The sequence below is a fragment of the Cricetulus griseus genome, chromosome 5, assembly GCF_003668045.3.
Source record: "Cricetulus griseus strain 17A/GY chromosome 5, alternate assembly CriGri-PICRH-1.0, whole genome shotgun sequence".
Taxonomy (NCBI): domain Eukaryota; kingdom Metazoa; phylum Chordata; class Mammalia; order Rodentia; family Cricetidae; genus Cricetulus; species Cricetulus griseus.
The window spans coordinates 149,755,158-149,781,176 of NC_048598.1; the positions used below are offsets into that span (position 1 = coordinate 149,755,158).

The 26,019-nt window shown below is 35.8% G+C and overlaps 1 protein-coding gene across 3 annotated transcripts in view; it reads right to left on the reverse strand.

Annotated features, from left to right (window-relative positions):
- Arhgap5 (Rho GTPase activating protein 5) overlaps positions 1-26,019 on the reverse strand; it is a 69,657-nt gene that overhangs the window by 22,950 nt on the left and 20,688 nt on the right. For 2 of the 3 annotated variants that reach the window (XM_027416316.2, XM_027416315.2), the window contains exon 3: positions 6,739-6,886. In XM_027416316.2, the coding sequence (XP_027272117.1) occupies positions 6,739-6,886 (148 nt within the window). The remainder of the gene's footprint in view (positions 1-6,738; positions 6,887-26,019) is intronic. The other variant, XM_035445734.1, reaches the window with a different exon arrangement.

A 26,019-nucleotide genomic window follows, 5' to 3' on the forward strand; every position in this document is an offset into this window, starting at 1 on the left:
TCTCTGCCAAGAACACACTTCCATCATAATAGCAAATAATCCTACTCTCTGAACTTTTAACAAAGATTGCCTCCTCTTTTTATCTATCGTCTGTCTGTCTGTCTGTGTCTGTATTAGGGTTTCTTAATGATGTGAAGAGACACCATGACTATGGCAACTCTTATAAAGGAAAACATTTAATTGAGGTGGCAGCTTACAGTTCAAAGTTTCAGTCCATTGTCATCATGGCATAAAGCATGGCTGCATGCAGGCAGACATGGTGCTGGCTACATCTTGATCAGAAGGCAACAGGAAATAGTCTCAGTATCACACTGAGCCAAGCATGCACAAAGGGGGTCTCAACACAGTGATACACTTCCTCCAACAAGACCACACCTACTCTAACAAAGCCACACCTCCTAATAGTGCCATTCCCTAAGGGCCAATTATATTCAAACTATTACACTATGTGTTCTGATCCGTCTGTCCGTCCGTCCGTCCGTCCATCTGATTTTTTACAGACAGGAGTCTCATAACAGAGCTCTGGGCCGGCCTCAACCTTAAAGATGTCCATCTGCCTCTGCCTCCCAAGTGCTGGGATTAAAGGTGTATGTCACTATAACAGGCCCTCTTTTTAATCTGGGTGAGAGAGGGTAGGGAGGATAAGTCCAATTCTAGTTTGGAAAATATTCTTTAAAAAAATTCTTAATTTTAATTATATAATATGTATGTGTATTTGTGTGGGAGCATGTGCACATATGTGAAGTATCTGCAGAGGCAAGAAAAGGGCACTGGATCTCCTGGAGCTGACATGGGTAGTAGGAATTGAACTTGGATCCTCTGCAAGAGCACATGCTTTTAATGAGCCATCTCCCCAAACATAGAAAATGAAAAGTATCTGTGTATAATTTCACATTGGCAATTATTTGGTTATAAAACATTAAGGATTAATTGTGTACAGATAGTTTTAGGAACTAGGGACCACTACTTTCCTGGAGAATATATTCTAATGGATGGTGGGTAAAACAAAAAAAAAAAAACCAAAAAGTTTAGCTTTTTAACCAGTTAAATGATCAGATATTGCAGTAAGACAGTGTTGTCAGTAACAAATAAAAATAAGATAGTCCAAAGCTAGAAAACCATAAAAGGTAAAATTAATATACCAGGAGGCCTAAAGGAATTTGTTGCTGGACATAAGCATTTGAAAAAAATCTGAAGAAATGTTTCAAGGGCTAACTTACAATTCCTTTGTGCTAGGAAAGAAATATCCACATTAACTTTAGTGGCCCATTCCTCTCCTTTTAAATTTAATTAATTTATTTTCATGTGTATGGGTGTTTTGCTTACATGCATTTCTGTGTATCACATGTATACCTGGCATCCTCAGAGACCAGAAGATATCATTGGCTCTCCAGGGACCAGAATTACAGGCAGTTGTGAGCTGCCAGGTGGGTGCTGGGAACTGAACTCAGTCTTCTTCAATAACAGCCAATGCTCTTAACTGTTGAGCCATCCTTTCAGGCCCAGCACCTGCACTGTTAAATTCAAGTGACAATAACTGCAACTCCTGACAGTTCCCTGACAGCGAGTTGGGGTTAGTTGAAGACTAGAATTTTAAAAGCAATTAAAACAGTTCTTTAATAACTGTCACCTACTGTGTGACATGTTGAGTATACTTCAGCCCTACAAAAAATTCCAGTTAAAATTATTGAACTTGAATCTCATTGCAAATTAGAAATATAAATTTTGGAATTCATCAAAAAACTAAGAATCTGGGGGGGGGGGACCCAAATAAACAAAAAAGCAAAACCAAACTAAACGAAAAGAAATCCAAAACAAAACAAAACCAAAAGCATACTTGATAACAAAACAAAACAAACAAACAAACAAAAACAAAACAAAAACAGAGACATAGGTAAGGAACTATTTTAAAGAAGTGCAACAGAAGCATACCAAAAAACTATAATGGAGGATTCCTTAATGGATCCTGGTAAATAATTTTGTAATGCTTTTCAGAATTCAAAAATATAAGTTCATAAAGCTGCCACACCACCATGCTATGGCATCTCTGCCATGAGGAACCTATCCCTTTGTAACCATAAACTAATATAAAGCCTTTGTTCTTTAAGTTGTCCTTTTGGTTCCTGGCAACAGAAAAGTAATATAGGGCTTAACCCATAAACCCTCAAAAGATGACTTTGATTATTACGTGTGTAATTATTCAAGATAAGGTCATATTGGCTGCAGCTAGGTGACTTTCATGGCCCAGTCTGATTGATACCAACAAAAAAAGAGGAAATGGATCAGTGAGATGGTACAGAGGCTATAAAGATGCTTCAGGACCCACATAGTGGCCAGAGAACCAACTCCCCCAGGTTATCCCCTGACTTCCACAGGAACATATACCAGCACACACACAAAATAAATAAAATGTTTTAAAATAAGTAAAAAGATAAACACCCAGAGAGAATTCCAAAGGCAAAGACTGAAATGACACACCTGTAAGCCCAGGGATCATAACTGGAATCAAGAACAAAGAAGAATTCTACTAGATTTTGAGACACCATAATCCTGCTGGTATAGTCATGGTTTCAGAATTCCAGTCTTCAGATCTGACAAATAACTTTGTAACTTTATTCTAGCCAGTTTCTAAAAGTCTTAGAGCAGCCTTAGGAAACTAATACAGAAAAAAAGCTTCCTCAACAGGTTAAGTAGTATTTCCTGAGCTCTGTAGTCACATATGCAACAGAATCTTGGCCTATACTTGGATATTCCACAAGCACATTAGCTGCAACATGTCCAAACTATACTGAAACTGTTTGTTTTACTGTGATTCTATTTACATTAATATGAAGATTGCTTCTACCATGCCTTCATTAACTGCATGAAATTTACATTCCCATAGCAAATAACTAAAAACAAGAGAAAAAAATAAACATTTATGTTTTAAAAAGTGCTAAGTACCCAGCTCAAAACTGTTAGCCATAGGGAAAAGCAAATCAGATAAGCTATGTGAATGGCCCAGTTTGGTGCCTAGACAATCTTTAGATGGTAGTAAACAGAGGTAAAAACCTAACAGGCAGAGACAATCTAGCAGTTACAGATGAGGTTGGAAAAACTGAAGCCTAATTTGTGGGGCACAGACCAGAGGTGGAGATACAGAGTTAAGAGCCCCATACACGTTTGGAAACAAAATTTCTACAAACTGGTTGAAAACTGCACATGTATGAAAAGAAGGTTCTTACAGCCAGGAGTTAAAAGTTATTCTGAAAGTATCTTTTACTCAAGTAAGGAGTAGTTGAGTAAAGGAGTTGAGTAAAATCTTGATACAGTAAGTAATTCTAACTATGCATCAGACTAAACAGTACTCTGGATCCAACAACATATTAAGAGTATAAACCATTATGACACAGTGGTATTTGTCTCAGGAATTCAAAGTTAGCTTACTTGAAAAAAAAAATCAACCAATATAATTCATTACATGAAACCAATAAAAAATTATTATCTCTGAAAATGAAGAGACACTGTCATAAAATAACAACCAGACAGACTGATGGCTTTTCATCAAAACTGGACTCTGTGGAGATACATAAGAACATGCTTCATAAAGAACGCACATTTAGCTTACAGAAATTAGACAGCATATGAAAACTGGGAGTCACATGTGACTGTCAGATATGAAGAATCTAGTTACAGTTTGTTTCTTCTACCTGCTAGTGAAGTGGCCCAAAAGGTCAAGACTGACTGAATGGACATAAAAATCCCTGTTAAGAACAAGTTGGGTTATAGTAACTGACCTTCGAAGCTAAATTATAACACAATTTGGGAAGTAGAAAAAAATTGTGATCATAGGGTGTCTTTTGCCCATGATATCTAGTCACTATGAATGTTGATGTAATTGTAAATAATGTTAAGCTCTACTTTTAAAAAGCATTAATTAATTATAAGTAGACTATGACCAAAGTCCCAGCAGCCATTTCTAATTTCTGTTGTTTTTCACTGCTATCCAGAATGTTATTTGTGAAGAGTCCTTAGATTAAGTTGTTTTTACGAATGTAGACTTGTAACTATGAGGACATTTAAGCACAGGACAATCAATCTCTATTTTATTAAAATACTGGTGAACAACAACAGCAAAAATTCCCAATACCCATTGGGGAAAATTCTAGGAACATTAGAATATCTTCTCAACCTAACAGAGTATAAAAAAAAAAAAAAGATTTAAAAAAGGTAACAGACTTTGGATGTAGCTCATTGTTAGATAGCTTGCCAAGTATGCATAGGACCCTATCAGGTTTGACCTCCAGCATCAGAGATAAAAATACAACAGTTAACATTATACATAATTATAGAATACTACATGCTTTTTGAGGCAATGGAAATAATGCATATAATACATAATATTTATTTATGTAAATTCTGACAATTTCGTTGGCCCATTGACTCTTAAACCCATGTTTTTATCATGACTGCTCAACAACATTTACCCTTCTAAACAAGAGAGTTGATTAAAATGACTGCTCATGCTTAGAATCTGTAAGCGGCTAAAATACAATTTTACAATAATGAATACTATTTATGTATCTTCATTTACTATAAACTACATGCTGAACATTATGGTGGTTACTATGTTGTAGTTCACACAGACAGCTGTAAACTGAACTCCCCCCCTTCCCCCCCCCCCCCGCCCCCTTTTTTGAGACTAGGTCTCACTATACAGCCCAGGCTGGTCTGCCACTCAGCTTCACTAGCTGCTGGAGTAACAGACAGGATTCCCACCACCAAATAAAACGAATTCTTTTGTTTGTTTTTGAAGACAGGGTTTCTGTATGTAACTCTGAAGCCTGTACTGGAACTTGCTCTGTAAACCAGGCTGGCCTCGAACTCACAAGAGATCTGCCTGCCTCTGCTTCTCAAGGACTGAGATTAAAGGTGGGTGCCACAACAGCCGGGATAATAATGTGCATTCTTAAGCAACTGACAATCTGTGTCAAACTGATAATCAGTTTAAAAATCAGTGATAAATACAAGCAATACAAAAGAAGATTCTAGTTTCAATCTTCTATTCCACAATTCTTATATTTCCATTTATATAAGTATTTTTTTTGTCAAAGCACTTAAACATGCACATTACTTATTATGTGACCTGGACTAATTCAAGTTAAAAATTGAATTAGAATTGTAGTCACTTCCCTCAAGAAAATACTCAAGAAATTGGTATTTTTAGAAATAATTAATTTTCATACTATTGGTAAATGCTACACCCACTGTTATTTTAATATTTTTCAGTCACTGAAGGAAATCATTTTCTAATTCCTTAGCCATATGCATTGGCCTATAGGTGGAATATAGTTCAGCTGGTAGAAATGCTTTTCTAGTATGCAGAAAGCTCTGGGTTTGATCCTCGGCACCAGATAAAACAGGGTCTTTAGTTGTGCCTTTATCCCGGCACTTGGGAAGTAGACAAGTAACAAGTTCAAGGTCAGCCTAGAGATCCCTTTCCCAAACAAACAACAAATATACTTTGCATTTGTTTTTCCTGTCTTGAAGTCAAGTAAGAAATTTTTCTAAAACTCATTTAAGTGTTTGCTGAAGGAAAGAGTAAGTTAGTTCACACCAAATGTGGACTCTAGAAACTAACATGTATTAACTGAAAGGAGATATATATTATTTCAGTAGTGATACTAGTGAATAACAATATTTTACCACATTCTATCTCTCATTCCTCATCAAATAGACAAACTAGTATGTACAGAAATAAAGTTGATAATTGGACTAAAGGGTAGGGCATCCATGAAAATAACTAAGCATGATTATTTAGGTAAGACATGGTTATACTAGTTGAAGAACACCACCACAAAAGGAGGGGGGAGATCCCCACAGCATATATATATCAAAAGCAACGTTATAAACACATATGCTAAAACTGATGTAGCTCATGTTTTCAAAATTTTTATAACTGTATTTTATTCATTCACTCAAGTTCAGGGTTAAGTTCATTTAAAATATGCTCAATAGCCAGGCTTGTTGGCAAAAGCATTTAATTCCAGCACTCAAGAGGTAGAGGCAGCAAGATTTCTGTGAGTTTAAGGATACTGGTCAACACAGTTCCACAGCTACAAAGTGAGGCCCTGTCTCAAAAACAATAAAATATATTCAAGCACAATACTTTTTTCAAATCTATTTCCCAACTCTTATTAACCCAACTCTCATTTTCTTGTTTTAATGATCTGTATTGTAGCAAAACAAACATAAATCAAACTTGTTTTTAGAACTGTGAAGATATCTACACATTCCTTCTAAATCTAATTCAAACCATCAAACATCAAGCTGGAACTGCTGAATAAACAGTAAATCACACACAAAATGAACTGCCATTTATAAATTTATGATTATGGCTTTAACTTTTAATAGAAAATTATCCATGTGTAAAATAAATAACATAAATACTATTAAGTTAAAAATATTAAAAAAAATCATAAAAGCAATCTAGTAATATTATAGTAATGAAGCTAGTATAAATTCCAGAATTAGGGAAATTTAATATTTTAGCTTTCAGCATATTTATTATGTTCAATAACATCTTCAAAATTACTACTGATCAACAATAAATATCAGATGACTACCTTCAGGGTGACTAGGATGACACTAATGTGAACTGTAAGGCTCACATATAGCTTAAACATATCACAAACATTTAACAAACTGTTATTGTAGCAAATACAAGTCATATCTCATGTATTGATTCTTCTAGCCTACCTGTGTCTTCAATAAATTCCACACATTTTTCAACAAATAGTGGTATAGGCTTCTCAGCTGTAACCAGATCCTGGAGGGGCATCCCAAAGTAATTACTTTCCCAATTTCTACGTGTTGGTGGATTGAAGGTCTTAGTTTTCTTTTTCTGCTACAAGAAAACATATTCAAATGAAAACTATTAATGTTTATCTTTTCCAGAATATTTCCAAGTAATGTAAATAAATACTTTGGGCCCAAAGTACTTACAAGTCACATCCAATCCAAATGCCCAGTAATATTTGCCCTGATAAATTCTGCTAGATGTAAACTGAACAATGGAGACAGAAATGAACAACGAAAAAAAAAAAACAGCTAACTGTAAGAAAATGATCTCTTTGGAACATAAGATTGGATAAATAAGAGGTTGGAAAAATTAAATATCAAGAGATCAGAAAAAAATAATTTCTCAATGTTAACACAAAGGACTACCAGTGATAACAACCTCCTTGTTTTATATATGTGGTCTGTCAACTTTTTTTTTTGGTCTTTGAGGTAAACTGATTTTTATATAAACTTTTATTTGAAACAACAAACTATGCTTGATTATAAATTTTTAATGTCACCACCACCCTTCTCCCACGCAGTCTTCTTCCTATTTAGTTCCTTTACATTTCAACATAATTTTCTAAAGGAACACACAAAACATCTTCAGAAAAGTAAAGAAATTAAACAAGAATTTTCAAAATCTAACATTAGAGAGAAAATAGATTCTTTACTAGGAAGTGAACATATTAAAAACACAATGAAAACTGTCTGAAATCCAACTGTTCAGGAGATACTAACTCAACCTTTCTAGATTAGGTGCTATCTCCATAGATGGATTTTATTGCAAACACCCAGTTCGGGATTTCTGTAGTACAGGAAGACAAAGTCTTTAAACACAAAAAGAGAATGTTACAGCACTTTTATTGACAACCTTAGATTCTTTCAGTCTAACTTCATATACAAATTTTTTATTTTCTTTGGTATAAACCAAACCAAAATAAATAAATAAATGCACGAGAGTGCGCGCGCACACACACACACGCACACGCACACGCACACACCCCTGACACAAATCTATTCAAAAAGTATTGTTGCTGACTTACAAATAAGACAAAAATATACTTTCTTGTCAGAAAAGTGGAGCAACCAACAGGACAGTAAGCACAGATACCATCATTGTACCTAATGCCCCCAAACACCTCTCATCCCCCTGCCACATTCTTTCTACAGGGAGCTTGTTTTAAGTCTCTACACTGGACATCTTGAATATTTTAGTCCTTTAACCCAGCAAACTGCCAGAGCTCATGGAATCTAACTTTCAAATCTTCAGCACTAACACTTCCTAGTAAGAAAGAGAATATACAGCCCTGGATAAGTGCAGACTATCAATAGGCCATTAGAATGTTCTGGCTCCAAACCTAACTTACCCTAGTTAAATAGTCTGTAATAATATTCTCCAATTGATCATCACCAAAACAGAGCTATGTACAAGGAAGAAGCAGAAACCACTTAAAAGCCAGATAGAGGTAAGTGGCTTAGTTCTTTTTCTTGGAAGTGAGGTCCTTTTCAAGCTACAAACTAGTATCTGTATAATAATTTGAATGCCAAAGTAAAATCTAAAGCAAAACTTTTTTTTTCCTAGATTGTTTATAGAAATGACAGTTGCCAAAGAAAACAGCAGCTTTAGTTAACAGCAATGCCTAGAATATAACAGTATGACTATAAATGAAGAGGTAAAGAACTCTTAGCCTGCAATATCAAAGAGTTAACTTTTTTTTTAAAGCATTAAGATATCTGGGACTGGAGAGATGGCTCAATGGTTAAGAGAATGTACTGCTCCTGAAGAAGACTTGAGTTTGGTTTGCAGCACCCAACCACAAGGATCTGATGTCTGTGGCCTTCACAGGTACCTGTACTTACATGCACATACTTATATATGCATGGACACACAAACACACACACATACATATAATTAAAAATAATTTTTTAAAGTAAGCTGTATAGTTAGTCTTAATTCTTGCGTCACTCTTAAATTATATTTTTATTACTGGCCATTCAAAACCAATTTAAACTCTGAGATGACTGAAGTAATTATACATCTCCACTTGAGGTTGGGGAAAGGAAAAGGTAGTCTTAACTTTGTCTTAGAACACCTGAATACTTCACTAAATTTGGTGGGTTAATAACTAATAATAATAGTTCCTAATAATAATTTGGGAACTAAAATAAGGTAGATTATCTGGCATAAGATCAAAAGTATATTTTTGGGCCCAAAGATAATGAGGCAGGTGATTTAATTCTGAAACCACTAGATGCGGTACTAGTAATCTAATACAATAAAAAGGTAAGATCTTATAGCAAGGAATTTTTCACCAGCTCTAAAGGGATACTTTAATACAGATCTGCTCTGATAATCATTACAGAGGAGGAGACAGACCTATGTGACCAGTCCATTTTCTAATGATACTGCCATAAAAAAATAATTTGGGGCAGGGCATATGGTATACACCTATAACCTTAGCACTTGTGAGTGAGGCTGAGGTAGCAGGAATACTGCTAGTTCAAAGTCAATCTGGGTCACACAAAGTGAACTTAAACTAGGGTATGTAGAGAAACTTTGAAAGAAGACAGGTTGTTTTAGATTGCATACACCTTTCAAAATGATTTAAAATACATATGATTCTTTTTTGTTCTATAATTTATAGTTCTTACCAGAAGAATCACTCCAGGAGTTCTTCACAAATTTAAGGATTTGTTGTTGAGATAACGTTTCATTCTGTAGCCCAAGGCTGTCCTCAAAGTAATGTATGTTTATTGTGGACATTTGTACACTGTGTGAGATACATTGCTGTGATTGGTTTAATAAAGAGCTAAATGGCCAATAGCTAGGCAAGTGGTATCATCAGGACTTCCGGGCATAGAGACAACTTTAGGAAGAAGGTGGTGTCACCAACCAGAAGATGAGGAAAGAGCACAGACAGTATGGAGAGATGAGTTAATGAGCCATGGGACAGAATGTAAATTAAAATAAAAGGGTTAATTTAAGTTATAGAGCTAGTGGATCAAGCTTAAGCTAAGGCCAATAAGTTTTCGTGTTGCTATTTGGGAGCTGGTTGGCAGGGTAGATAAAGACTTGTTACAAATGGCATCCAATACACAGCCCACTGCTCACAGCACACAGAGGTGCATCTCTTTTAAGAGACCCTGTTGTAAAGCAGAGCACTTGAGCAACAGGCATACTAGATTAAAAATGCCTGCCACAGCAAATTCCCAGAGCTTGGGCAGTAAACACAGCTCCCGCCCAGTACTAATGACACGAGGTTAGGCTCTCAGGGAATGGGGATGGGTGGCCAGCAGGCAACTGCCAGAGCCACTCACTGGCCACTTAGCAGTTTAAGGTTTGGATCACATCTGAGAACTCTGCAAGCGTGCAGCTGCAGGAGCTTAATGAATGTGAAAACCTCTGAACAAATATAGATGCTAATGAAAAGAAAATGGTTATAGACAGTCATAGAAAAAATATAGTTTAAAAGTAATAAAGTCAAAAAAGAAATGAATGACAAACAAAACAAAAACAAAATATAATAAAGTCAGCCGGGTGGTGGTAGTGCTCGCCTTTAATCCCAGTACTCAGGAGGCAGAGGCGGGTGGATCTCTGTGAGTTCAAGACCAGCCTGATCTATAAGAGCTAGTTCCAGGGCAGCCTCCAAAGCCACAGAGAAACCCTGTCTCGAAACACCGCCTCCCACTCCCCCAAAATAAAGTATTTAAACAAAGAATAAAGTAATTTAAAAAGAATAAGCCACATAAAGATTGGAAAACACAAGGTGTCTGGATCCTGTATGGTACTTTGCTGACTCTGAAATTTTTAAATACTAATGCACAAAATACAATAGCTGTTGAGGGACATTTGATTATGGAAATTGCTAAATTGAATCAATTATATATATACTTAAGACTGTCTTAACTTCAAAATGGAAGTCAGAAAATACGTTGATTGGGGGAGAGGTTATGCCTTTGTTTTCACAGGAAACAAAAAGAAAAATTATGTTTCTCTTCAAAACTAATACAGAACAGATTTGATCAGGGAAGACCTCCAGAGGCTCTTGACTACAGACATGAGGGAAAAAGACAAGAAAGAATACAAGGCAGGTGATATATAAGCCAATCCCTTGACATGGGAACAGCTCTGAGACTGGATGAAACATGTTAAAACTTGTTGAACTTGTTGGCTACAGAGTCCTCATGACATATTATTACATGCCATCCTTTCATATGGCATGGATAGAGGTTTGTTTACACAGTCCAAACAGACTCATAAAGTTGACAGATGCCGTTTACCTGTTCAAACATAGAACAAATAAAATAATCATCTTTAACTGACTTGTGCATACCACATATTCCATACTTGTTAATGCAGATATATGTGTCACCTTTAAAAGTCTGTGTTTTCAGATAGAAAAAATGACTAGAGACCCATAAAAAAAAAAAAATTAGCACAGATGATCCAGCATCTCAGAATGCCTGTTGCAGTTTCCTTAAAATTCTGCATCCAGAACAACTTCCAAGCTGCTTACTGAGATGGTCCAGCTTCACACACTATTCCAGCCAGGACTTTAGATAAGCCCCCTAAACTGAACTTTCCCATTACACAGAGACTGGACAACAAATGATACAGCTAGCTCCCCCAGGTCCTGACCAGTATCCCAATTTTCTTAGGGTCCCCTAAAGATGCCATCGCCTCCAGACAACAGAAAGCAGTCTAGAGAACAAGATGCCCACATTCCCAAGAGGTGGGGTTTTTAGTGATTCAGTGGATTATAGATGTTTGTCATAGTTTAGGGGGGGTTGGTTACAAGTTGTTATTGGTCATGGTCAGGAAAAAAGCTGAACGAAGAAGATTAGATTCAGGGATCTCTTTCTGAAGTGAAAAAAGGGGGACATAGTATAGAAATGGTGGACTAAAAGGGTTGACGATTGAGTCTACTTTTGAACAATCACTAAGTCTCAAATACTTTACACTATTATGGATTTTAGTATATTGATACAAATTAAAGATTATTTTTGTTCAACTGTGTGTGTGTGTGTGTGTGTGTGTGTGTGTGTATTTCTATTCTTGTTTAAGGTATTGTACCTATGCAGCTCACTTTAAAATGTAATGTATAAATAAGAAGTACAGGTTAGTTGACTCTATAATACTCAAACTTGTAGACATGCTAGGTATGTCTCCAAGGTTAAAGAGAGACATATTTGAAATAGATGGTCTTCAAATACTTCAAAGAACTATAGAACATGACATTTAAAATATTTTAATAATGTAGGTTTTTCATAACAGCAAGACATGTCTGCTCCTTGAAGTACCAATTTACTTTAAAAAAGAATAATTGACATCAAAGAACCTCCATATGGAGTTTGCTTTTTTTGTGGCAAAAGTTAGCCACTGGGCAAGAAACTGCCCCTTTCCTCAACTGCTGACAGTAAATGGGACAAGCAGAACACAAAGAAAGCAGCTGCTGGACTTTGCCAAGACAAGGTAGGACAGTTCTTCCAAATTCCTGCTTCACAGAAAAGTCTGTCAGATATTCTAGGCCTATAGGCTGAAAATGGATGCCCCAAAGTTGCAGAAGAACCTTCCGTGACTGTCTGGGCAGCCAGCTACTGTCATTTCTATAGTTTTGTAAGTTGTTTGTACTACACTTCCTGTGTACTCAGGTAGTATTACATCCTTCTCTGGTCTCTCTGATAAGAGTTGAAGACTAAATAGTCATAATTAGTTTTCCTTGGTACCAAATTCAAAAATGCAACTTACATAACAGATGTAAAGTTAAAAGGTTGAGAAAGTGTTTTGTTTTACAGACAGACTGACATTGTTATTTCTTACTTGACTATTGTCTTTATTATATATGATTTTACTGTATTACAATTAAACCCTTTCCTTTTTATTATTTAGACAAAAAATGGGAGGAAATGCTGTGGAATATTTCTTCACTGTGTGAAGATATGTTGCTGCGATTAGTTTCATAAAGAGCTGAATAGCCAATAGCTAGACAGGAGGTATAGACAGGACTTCCAGGCGCATAGACAGGACTCCAGAAAGAAGGCAGAGTCATCAGTCAAAGGAGGAAAAAGCAGCGCGGGCAGTAAGGAGAGATGAGGTAACGAGTTAATTTAAGTTATAAGAGCTGGTGGGACAAGCCTAAGCTAAGGCCGAGCTTTCAGGATTCATAATAAGTCCCTGTGTTATTATTTGGGAGCTGGCTGGCAGGACAGTGAAAGAACTGTTACATATGTCTCCCTCTACTTCCCAAGTACTAGGATTTACATGCCTGACAAATGCAGGATTTAAAGCTCTCCACATAATATTGAGATACATTCCTTGGCTAGAGTTATTGATCTGTAAAGCCATTATTCACACTAACTCAAAACAACATGATTTAAAATTAATAAACTAAGACTAGATAATTACAACTTTTATTAAAATGCTACCTGGTTCTCTGAAATAAGAGAAAAACTAGGATATATTTTGCTTATAAGGTCTTTTTTTACATTTAGTGAGAAATAGTGTCTCCAATTGAAAACACGTGTGTCAATGAAACACAAGATCTGATTTACAAGGATCCAATTTTAATTGTTACTGCCTTCATACTCAAGAATTTAAACTATTTAAACTGCTATTTTTAAAACATATCTTATATTTGCAAAAACATGCTTATGATAAAAGAAATATTCTATTTGCAAATAATGTAAACTATGTTATTAATTAAGGGGATAGCAGATAGTTTAAATTCTCAGTATAAATAAACAGACCAAGGAGAAAGTTTTCTCCCCCATCCCACTTACTGCAGTAATATCAGCAACATACTTATATAAACATTACAATGAATAATACTAAAATCCTATAAAAAACAAACTCTGAACAAAACTCTACCTAGCAAAAGATAGTTGATTAGGCTTTATGAAAGCAAGAAAATCTGGAATTCTTATCTCTTAGACATTGTTTTTGAGATAAAAATTAAATTCAAAACAGGATAAATGAAGAAATGTAAAGAAAATCTTTCGGCAGCAGCAGGAAAAAAAAAAAAAACCTCACTATGGCTAAAAACGCCAGAATAAAATATTAAGTACCATTAGCATGCTACCTTTTTAGGAAACCACTCCTATTACATATACCCAAATATATGGAGTTGGCTCTCAATTACTTTTTCAAAAATTTTGTGTAGATGTACTTCATTTACAACATCCTTTCCCTACCCATCTTCTCCCTCCAGTTTCTTCTCTACTACTTTCTCTCACGCACTACTTTCTCTTTCTCACCCATTACACCTACTACTTTCTCTCAAATTCATGGCCTCTTGTTAATTATTGTTATAGAAACACATGCATATATACACAAATTAACATAAAATTACTATCTTCTGAATCTACTTAGCTTTACTCGTGTGTATTTTTAGGAATGACCGTTATTAGGTATAAGACAACCAATTATGGGGTTCATCCTTGGGGAAGATGGATTTTCCATCTCAAGTCATTAATCGTTTGTAGCTCTTTATCTAGGAGAAGGGTTTGCTCATGTTGCTGCTCTAAGATACTGGGGCACTCTTCTGACAGACAAACCATGCAGTCATCATTTGTACTAGCTGGTTCCAATTCTCCTTCCTTCACTCTAACACACTCAACAAGCTTCTAAATCTGTCTTATAAAGTACATATTGCAACAGCTAGTTCTCAATTCCTATTTTCCTTGACTTCTCAGCAGTCTTTTTAGTGGACTTCATGGAGATCAACCTATCACCTCATGGCATTCTTCTCAACATACTCTATAATAATGATATGAACTATTACGTTCTCCATCTAAACTCACCTTCTTGGTTATGCCATCTACATTTTTTTTTAACTCAAATGAACAGTTGGATTCACCTTTCTCCTGAATTCTAAAGTAATGTAAAATAACTTTTAAAATGTACAAAATTTCTGATGCTTTCCATAAAATAAACTATATATGTTGTGAGATACTTGGTTACACTGTGTAAAGATACATCATTCTTACTGGTTTAATAAAAGAGCTGAATGGCCAATAACTAAGCATGATTTCCAGGCCTAGAGAATGTTGGGAAGAAGGGCAGAGCATGACATGTAGAAGATGAGGTAAAAAGCCATGAGCCATGAGCCAGAAAGTAAACTAATAGAAATGGGTTAATTTAAGTTATAAGAGCTAGTTAGAAACACGGCTAAGCGTCAATGAACTTTCATAATTAAGTCTCCATGTCATGATTTGGTAGCTGGCTGGCAGTACAAAGAAAGACTAGTTACATCTATACATGCCAATAGTTGGCAATTCCATCATTTCAAGTTGCTCAAGCTAGAAGTACTTAAGTCATCTGTTGTGGAATCCAACCCTCTGGGTATAGCACGGCCACTACCATCTGTAAGTCTTATAACTGTAATTAACCACAGAAGACTTTTGTAACATTGGGCCTAATTCCTTTACACTGTGTGAATATATGTTGCGGCGACTGGTTTAATAAAGAAGCTGACTGGCCAATAACTGGACAGTTTAAGTTTAGGGTGAGACCAAACAGAGACTGTTGGAAAGAAGGGCAATTAGAGCAGTCGCCAGCCAGACACAGAGAGAAGCAAGATGGACATGCCATCCTGAGAAAAGGTACTAAGTCACATGGCAAAGTGCAAATAAAAATATGGGTTAATTGAAAATGTAAGAGCTAGTAAGAAGTCTGAGCTTTTAATTAACATTAACCTTGTGTCAGTTATGTGGGAACTGGCAGGAGGGAAAGAAAAGTCCACCTACAGTCTTACTAACATTCTCTTGTAGAAGAGGAGGGCACATGAGTTGGGTCACAAGGCAGCCCAACAAAGGTTTACTAATCATACAGAGTAGCTCATCGCACCTGTAGTATTTGAAATGGTTAACATTTCTGGGATTAAGGGAAGTTCCGGTGGTGTAGCTGCCTGTGCTTCCACAAGTAATCTCACATCTGTGTTCCTTGAAGTAAGCCCAATTAAGCTCATTAGCTCATCAAACAATAGGGTAAAACCATTTCTTTGAACTATTCTCCGTGACTTATCAAGGGTTTGTTCCATGTCTTCCCTAGGAAAATTCATTCAACATAATCCTTAATCCTTGATCTCTCTTTTCCTCCCACACCTTACTTCCAGTTGTTAAGCAAATGTCTAGAAATACATCTCATTTTCCACTATTTTCATTATTTATTCCCTCCAGCTACATGGCTTCTTTGACAATTTAACATGTCAGCAATGCTGCTGCATTAGTACTTGTGCACTGGCTGTTCTCTTTGTATCCTCAAGGAAGCCCACAGTAATATATATGGTATAAATATACATATGACTTTATTAGGTATACCATATATATGAATACACACACACTTATGGTAGAGTATTAGAATACACTGGGGGTTGAGTAAAAAATCAACTGAAATGGGGCATAATTAAAGATAACTTAAAAATTAGAAGCATGTATGTGTCTAGTTTGTTTTTTTTTGTGGGGCTTTGTGTGTGTTTGTTTTGTTTTTGCTGAAGATGCATACAAAATAGAAAAGAAAAAAGCAAACTGAAATATAAAAACAAATATAGAAAGAACAGCTATTTAAGTCATGCAGACTAAGCACAAAAATAAACTTAACTATTTAAGTAACAAGAATCCAAAGGCCTAAAATGATGGAGAACTAAACAAATAAAGTATAAAAGGATCTCATCTCAATGTAATAAAGGCTAGACTCAACAAACACACATCTATTATCATACTAAATAGAGATTTCCTGTAAGATTGGGAAGAAAATAAAGGTGTTCACTACTCCTTATTCAAAACACACACAGAAACTATGTGGAGCCAAGCAGGCAAGAGAAAAAAATAAAAGAAACACAAATAGGAAGTTAAATCATCCTTGTTTGCAGATAAGATGCCATCAAAAGACTTACAACTGATGAACTGAATTAAAAATATTTTGAATCAATGGCTTGCTTCTCTATACACTGATAAAATTTCTGAGGACAAATCATGAAAACAATTCTATAATACCTATAAATGAAACAAAATACCTAAGATTAAATGTAAGTTACAAAATGAAAAGCAACTAAAATGAAAACTAAGCACAAAATAAAAAGAAATTGAAGGTACAAAAAGAAGCAAATTTTTTTCACAAGTTTCTGGGTTGGAAAAAATATTAACATGTCCACACTACAAAAGGGATCTAATTATTCAATGTATCCTCCATCAAAATACCAATGACCTTCACAGAACTACAAAAATATCCTAAAATTCACATGGAAGCACAAAAGATTTCAAATAATCAAAGGAATCTTGGCCCAAAAGAACAAGGCTGGAAGCATAACAATAAATCCAATTTCAAGAGACACTACCAACCACACACATACCATTTTAATATGTATAAGGTCATGGCATAAAACAAACAGATCAATGGAAAAGAACAGGAGATCCCAGAAATAAACATGCATTCCTATAGCCAACTGCTAATTTTCAATCAAAGTGTAACAAACAAACTGGAGAAAGAACAAACTCTTCTGACTTCTTCAGAAGACTGAAATTTAATGCCCTATCTCTTGACCTGTATACCAAACAATTCAAGGGAGAGTAAAGACATAAATGTAGTAAGTCTAGAAATCATAATCAGTGTAAGAAAATATATGGCAAACACTTTAAGGCATCAGTGTAAGGTAATGGTTTTCCTACAAAGGACCACAGACGCACAGAACAAAAAGTGAAAACTGACGAATAGGATTACATGAAATGTTAAAGCCTTTACACAGAAAGGGAAGCAATGAATACAGAGAAGAGACAACCTATACAATGGGAGAATGTATTTGCCAACTATTCATCTCATAGAGAGTTAATATCCAGTATGTACAAGAAACTCAAATTTACCAAAAAAAAGACAAACCAACTAAAATGGGCAAATGATCTAAACAGGTATTTCTCAAAAGAAGCCATACAAAGGCCAATGAATATTAAGAAAAAGTGTTAGTACCACTGCCTATCAGAGAAATGTACATCAAAAACAGTAAAGTATCATCATCTCATAGGGTTGGGGAGGTAGCTCAGTGGGTAAAGTGCCTGCCACAGAAGCATGAGAGCCTGAGTTCTGATCCCGAGTACCAAAGTACAAAGATCATCATGGTGGTACAAGTCTGTAATGCTAGCTCTAACCACTTGAGTTTATCCCTGGCACCCAAGTCTTCCGACTTCTATACAAAAGCCCATACCCACACAATAAAAATGTTCATTTAAGAGTCTAACTTCAAGAAAATTAAGACCCCTGTTAATAGGCACCTGTACTTTTGCTTTTTAAAAGCAACTGTGCATGAGCACCCGTGTTGGGTGGGTGCATTCCTGCTAAAGCATATGTGTGGGGAATCAAAAGACAACTTTCAGGAAATGGTTTCTCTACCATAAGAATTTAATTTTTGGTCAATGGACATAAAACAAGCAACAGCAGTGTGTTCACCTCCAATCTTTTCTTTATTTGTAACTGCTGGCATTTCACTGTATTACAACTGTTAAGAGATGGTAAACTGACAATTGCCCAGCCTTATCCTTTTCAGCCTTTGGCACAGATGAATTTTCAGGGTAGAAGGTATGTAGATCAGCTGTTTTTGTTCTTTGCCATCTTGTGGGATAGGAAATTGTGTCAGTTATCAAGTTGTTGAGTGCTAACAATGAAATGTTTGCTGATCTTGGGTTTTAATCTTGATTTCTTACCTTCTTCAGGCAGTCTTTGGCAAACACCAAAGAACTGTGGCCATGACTCCAATACATTTTTCTGTTCTGTGGCTACTTTTCTGTTTTTCACTGTCAGAATCCTCCATCATTCCTCCCTGAACAGAAATGAGGTATTACTACTGTCTATACTCATAGTTATCTCTACATATAGTGTTAACCTTTCCCTGTATTAAGATAGCTGTTTGCTAGTTCTGGACTTCTGGAGCATTTGTGCCTTAACTGTCCATTCTAATAATTCTGCTTGCAATTGTTTGGAGGATTCTTAAGATATAGATAGCATTAATAATGAATATACTTTTGACATATATTTAAAGTCCTGGACCAGTACTATACTAGGCTCTATAACATGTACTATCTCCACACTCCTTTCTCTTTTAACGCCAAATCCCAGTTCTCCATTTCTTGCACTGTAAATGTGTTCCCTGGACTAACCAGACATCACAGCTTCCTTGGTACCATCATTCTGGCATGATATCCTATCAGTTTCTTTTTTGTTTGTTTGTTTGTTTTTCCCCGACAGGGTTTCTCTGTAGCTTTGGAGGCTGTCCTGGAACTAGCTGTTGTAGACCAGGCTGGTCTCAAACTCACAGAGATCTGCCTGCCTCTGCCTCCTGAGTGCTGGGATTAAAGGCGTATGCCATCACAGCCCGGCTTCCTATCAGTTTCTTCCACCAAATCATTTTACTGGTTTCCCCACCTTCCTGCTGATAATCTTCTAGTCTTTGACACTGCAGAACTTGCCAGTTTGTTATCCCTCCCCTCTGTCTACTGATGATTTTGGTGCTGGGCTTGGTGCTGGAAGCAATGGAAGGAGTTGATTGGTTGCAGTCATTAGATAAGCTGTACTTCTGCCAGGGTATAATCATAACCTGGGAAGCAAATAGCTCTCAGGACTTTCTGGAGTTTGTTCTCTGCTCCTGATCAGCTCTACAAATTTCAACTCCTCACCAACAGTCAACACATACTTCTTATGTTCTATATATTATACATGGTGAAGAGTAAATAAAGATCGTGCACCACTTTTGATTTTGGTGTACAATGGACTAGAGAGACAAGTGCTTACTCAGATGAAGAAAAGCTCTCCCCAAAAGCAACAGGAAGGTGTCATACAATTATCAGACTACTGTATTACTGTATATTAACTACTGTTAATTTATGAAGCAATGACCAAACAGCTGTGTATTTGCCTATATCTTTCTTGACTGTAAATGGTGGATGATGTTTGTGAGCACTGTTTGAGTAAATTTTAGTTTTTTAAATAGATATTTAATGGTATTAAATAATAAACCTATTTCTACATATATTTTATGCATTCAATACATACCATTTTAACTGTGTTCAAAAATTGTCACCAATCTCCTAGAATAGATTCTACTCTCTCAACTCCTTATAAATGGCTCCTTTTACCAGTCTACTAAAAAGCTATTACACAAAAAATAGTTTTCATCCTTCTTAGCTTTCATCAACATTCTTCCTTACAATTTGCTCTAAATATTTGCTCTTTTGACCTCTATATAGGTCACTACTCTTTGCTTTCCTTTTCTGCTCAACTGCTCACAACTATTCTTCCACATAAACTCAATCTGAACTCTTTTCTCTTCTAGCTGTTTTATACACTTCAGTGAATATCTAATCCTAGTTTTAAATGCTTCTCTTAGTACCAGAATTCATAAATCTAAACTGAGATCGACTGTGTCCACTTGGAATATTAAGAGATACTTGAAACACAGCATAAAGATAGAAATAAGTGTCTTACAAGTTGTTCAAACCACAATCCTGATTGCCTTCCCCTCAGCTCTTCCTACTGAACAAATCAAAAGCATGTTAGTACCATTTTCAGAACACTATTTAGAATCTGGTAGCCTTTCTCCTTTTTTTTAGTACATGCATTGAACAATAACATAAAATGGATATCAGGTTAAACACTAGTAGAAAAAACAAAACAAAACAAAAAAAAACTATAGGCAGCAATCCAAAGGCTTCCTAATACATAAAGTTTTGCTGGTAAATGCATAAAGTAGTGTCAGTTTATTTACTAGCTAATTGAAGCTTTAAGATTGACTTCTGTTTTATGTGTATTTTCTCTTCATGTATGTCCATGCATCATGTCTGTGTGTTGTATGTAGAGACCAGAAGAGGGTGTAGATCCCCTGGAATTAGCTATAGTCAGTTGTTACTTGCCTGCTGGGAACCAGCAGCAAGTATTTTTAACTGCTGAGACATCTCTCCAGCACCATCCCCCACCAACCATTTTATTTACCTAATTACAGATTTTTTTGTTACAAAATGGCTGTTCCTGATTTTAAGGATCCCATCTGAAACATTCCAAAAAATAATTACTTGTAAAGATTCAGGCCAACCCTAAGTGAATTCATTTGGACACAACAAAATATAAAAAAGTGAATAATTTTCCTCTGTATCATTCCAGAATACTGTGAAGGACAGAAAAAATGAGGAATTCAATGACCTCAAGAAACATTTCATCTATCATGAAGAAAACGAAGGCAAACTCCACACTTCACTGCCAGTTATTTAACACCACATACAAAGTAGTTTACTAAACGTGAAGATGACTGGTGTAAGGCTTAAATCCAGAATCCAAAGGGCAAAATTCTACATACAGGATAGCAGATCAGAAATGAAAGGATCTAGTCTCCAAGTCATTTTGCCCCTAAATGTGACTGCCTGTTATATTAAAGTTAAGAACTGAAAAGTAGAAACTGCCATTTACAGCTTGTTGAATATTAGACATTTGTTAAAATGATGTGCACAATCTTAATCTTCACAACAGTACTGACACAATTATTATATGTTGAACCTATTTTGATATTCTTAGAATTTAAAGCTGTATAGGAATGAATGACAAGGGTAGAAAAGCAGACAAGGGTCACAATGCAAATAGATTTGGGGGCCTGACGAGTTTAAACTCTGTACAGATACCACAAATGTGTTGTAGGAAGAGAGAGCAGGCATTTCCATTTTAGCACAACCTCTTAGAAAGTAATGAGAGCAGTCTGAACTAATGCCGAATGTAACAGAGAAACTCAATTAAAGAATAATTACACTGTAAATACTGGTGATGATGTGGAGAAACTGGATAGACCATCCAATTGCTAGTGGGAATCTAAAATGGTACACCCACTCAGGAAGGTCTTAACACAGTTTCCTTACAAGACTAAATATGAAGTTATCATATGACAAAGTAATTACAGTCCTATTCTAAAAATACAAAGACTCATCATTCATTTTTAAAAAATCTAAAACACAACCCAATGCTCTTCAACAATTTAAAATTGGATATACTCATTCTGTGGAATATTATTCAGCAATAAGAGGGGAAAATGCAGCAATGTAAATAAATCTGAAGGGAATTATGCTAAATGAAAAGTCAGCCCTACAAAGTCACCTTACTGTTTGATCTCATTATTATTATTATTTTCATTTTTCGAGACAGGGTTTCTCTGTGTAGTCCTGGCTGTCCTGAAACTCACTGTGTAGACCAAGGTGGACTTGAACTCAGAGATCCACCTATCTCTGCCTCCTGAGTGCTGGGATTAAAGGCGTGCTCCACCACTACCCAGCCTCATGTAATATTCTTCAAGTCACAAAATGACACAGACAGAAACCAAAAGAGAATCTGTAGGCAGTTAAGAATGGGGAAAGGGTGAGAAAGAGGAAAGCATAGTTATAAAAGAACAGTAGAAGAGACTGGCTGGTGGTGAAACTGTTTTTGAATCTTTAGTGGCAGATACACAAATCATGATTGTGAAAAATTTCAGAACTAAGTATACAAATAAACAATTCAAAAATTGGGGAATTAAAAAGGCAGACATCTAACTAATGCAATAGTTGTGATATCGTACTATAGTCTGACAAGATGTTATACTATTATAGCAATAGTATCATGTCTGAGATCTCTGTATCATGTCTTACAATGAAATAAAAATCTACAATTGTCACAAAATAAAATATTTAATAAAAAACATAGCAATAATTTAAGTAAGAATAAAAACTCAACTAAGATTGTAACAACGGAGTAGAAGCAACACAGTTGATAACAGAATAAAGAGCAGCTGAGTATGATGAATAGCAATAGTATGTAGCTCTGATCCATAGCTGCACTCTCTAAAAACACATTCTTGCTCAATCATGATGAGCACAGAGAATCAAGAGCTATGACCTATGAGGAAAAACCTGCCTTTCTCACCAAACAGGTACAAACATGACACATATACCTATGTTCTTAGAACCTCACAGGGATCTCCTTAAAGACTACATTCAGCTATACTAATAGTTCTCAGACTTCAGCACTGGATACATTTGAGCTACATAATCCATAATTTTGAGAAATGGCCTATGTATTTTAGAATATTAGCAGCATCCTTGACGTGTATTTATTTATATGGTAGGAGCAACACTCAAACCCAGTGCTGACAGCCAGACACTGTCATAGTCCCTAGAAAGCAGTTAGTTACACTGAGACCAGTCTAGGATGGTGAAAATAGGGACAAAGACTTTAAGTCTGGTAAATGGCTACAGGTAACGTCCCTGAGAAGTCTTCCCTGCATGAGTCAAGATGAGGGATGCTAGTGTAGTGCATACAAAGATAAATGATAATCTTAACTGCCTTTAAAATGGTTACAGTGGAAGGAAAAGTATTTAGCCATAATATTAAAAAATGGGAAGGAAAATGTCTAATAACATGTCAGTAAAAGAAGTCTTTTGTAGAGTTCAGACTCTATGATAAAGTTTAATTAACTCCATTTAAAAGGCTATAAAGTTCTGGGCACTGGTTGGGGGTCCAAATAGGCATTGGAAAACAAGGCTATGTCCCTTCTAAGAGAGCTGGTTACTTTTCCAGCTAACCACAAGTGCAATGAAAGAAGAAATAACTGTAGTCAGGTTTCTTACAGACACAAGTTAGACAAACAGCTTCTGGACTTAATTCTTCCTAAAAAGGGGTCTCAACATCTCTAATCCATCTGGTAGACTGTGTTATTACTGCCATTAACAACAAATAATAAAATATAAACCAGGAGTGACCTGGACAAAGTATTGCCACAATAGCTAGTTCTATAAGTGGATGGGAAGATTTTTATCAGGGTTTTCAAATATCTCCATTCAAAAGAAATTAAGTTTCATAATATTCCTAGAATTTCATTCCTAAAACACAGACATTCCCTTTGATTTTCATATTACCTATCAAATATCAAATGCCTTTTAGTGCTTGAATTAATTCCAATGTTTGCCAGTCAATGTACTAGTGAAGGGGGAGGGGGACTGGATAAAGAAAGAAAAATTTGAGTGTTTTCCTCCTCTCTCACATTTTATATCAAGAGCTCTTAAGCTGGAGTCCACAGGGCTTTTGAAAATATTAAAACTGCAGTAAAATTTTATGTATGTACTTTCCCAGGAGAAACATTCAAATCTTTCTTCAGATTTTTAAAGACTAAAAATAATTTCCAAAAGTTCAAAGCAATTATTTTATACAAAGTATGAAAAGTATTCCATATAGCTGGACAACACTAAATAGAATCACAAGATCTCTTTTTCATACCCACATATTCTGTGTTAAGTACTGGAACCCTGAAAAATTACTTTTAGTTAAAAACCTTTCTTCTACTGAAATCTGCCTTGTTTTGTTTTGAAACAAGGCCATGCTATGCAGACAAAGCTGGCTCAAGGTCTACCTGCTTCATCCTCTGAAGTGTGGAGATCCCACAGGCATGTGCCACTACGCCCAGCTTTGTTTTCTTAAGTTATAGATTAATTTCGGTTTACTTGAGGATCCCTTCATCTATTAGCTGAGCCATCAAGAAAAGGTTAGAGCTAGAAAGCATAAAAATGTATCTATTGTTTTTCCAGGATTGAATAAACTCTTTATAAATAATACTTAGTAGTACATAAACCAGAAATGCTATAAATTTACCTGTCTTCTAATACTAACAACTGTCCACCTAAATATTAGAGAATAGTATCCTGCATTATAAAAGTTCCTCCTCTATGTGATAGGTAGGGTTTTAATTGGGGGGCTAGTAGGGAAGGACGGGAGGGAGAAGGGAACTGGGATTGTCATGTAAAACAATCTTGTTTCTAATTCAAATAAAAAAAAATCTGCAAAAAAATGTAGTCACTTGTGATTAAAACATATGGATGTAATTACACCCAAAGTGAGTGAATTTTGTAATATATGGCATGTAAGGTACACCTTAATAAAATGGTTATTAGTCACCAAAAATTAAAAAAAAGTTCCTCCTCAGCCAGGTGGTGGTGACACACAACTTTAATCCCAGCATTCGGGAGGCAGAGACAGGCCGATCTCTATGAGTTTAAGGCCACCCTGGTGTACAGAGAGAGTGACAGGATAGGTACCAAAGCTACAAAGAAAACCTGTCTGGAAAAAAAAAAAAAAACAACAACAACAAAAACTGCCTTCTAGATACATATTATATTCTAAACAATTATAATTAATCTGATGCAGAAATAAGCAACTAATTTATAAGTCTCAATAAAATATGAATTAGAAATGTATCTTAAAATTATGCATATTTTAATCTATATCTGAAAAGAAATAAATGTCAAATGCATAGTATAGAACAGAATACACTCAAGAAATGACAAAAAGACAAAATAAAAGTGGAACTTATACAGTATCATACATTGGTGTGACCAGCACTGAAATGCTATTAAACCAATCTTAAGACTGTCACTAGGTTGCCCAAGATGTTCTCAAACTCCGAGGCTCAGGAGATCTTCGTGTCTCAGCCTCACAAATAGCTGGGCTACACAGGCACATGCATGCCATCATGTATGGTAATAAACCAAACTTAACTTTATACAAATTATAAAACCCTGCACACCTAGCTAATGATTGAAAAGATCATTTTAGCCAATCAGTAAGAAAGTAATATGAAATAAATTATAATTACTAAACAGATTCTTTTAAAGACACACACACACACACTTACTGTGACACAAATAAGGCCTTTCATTTATACCGAATTCAATATACTGTTAACTGTCACTGTGGTGATATTTTGTTTATGATCTAACAAATAAAGCTTGCCTGAAGATCAGAGTGCAAAGCTAGCCAAACTAGTCAGCCATACAGGCCAAGCAGTGGTGGCACACCTTTAGTCCCTGCAGCCACATTAGTTGGCTACAGAGGCCGGGTGTTGGTGGTGCACCTTTAATCCCAGACCTAGAGAGGAATATAAGGCAGGTGGAGACAGGAGTGCAGTGTATTCAGTCTGCAGTCACACTGAGGACAGGATGGCCCCAGCCCTGGTAGTGGTTGGCTGCTTTACTTTTCTTCAGCTAGAATCCCAGTATCTGTCTCTGGTTATTTATTATTCATGCTAGAGGTCAGCGATATGAATTATAAATATGGTATCAATTTTTTCCCATAGTAGACATCTAGAAATTGCTCTTGGGATAAAAGCTCAGACACAAATTCAGTAGTTATTTTCTATCCCTCTGACTCAG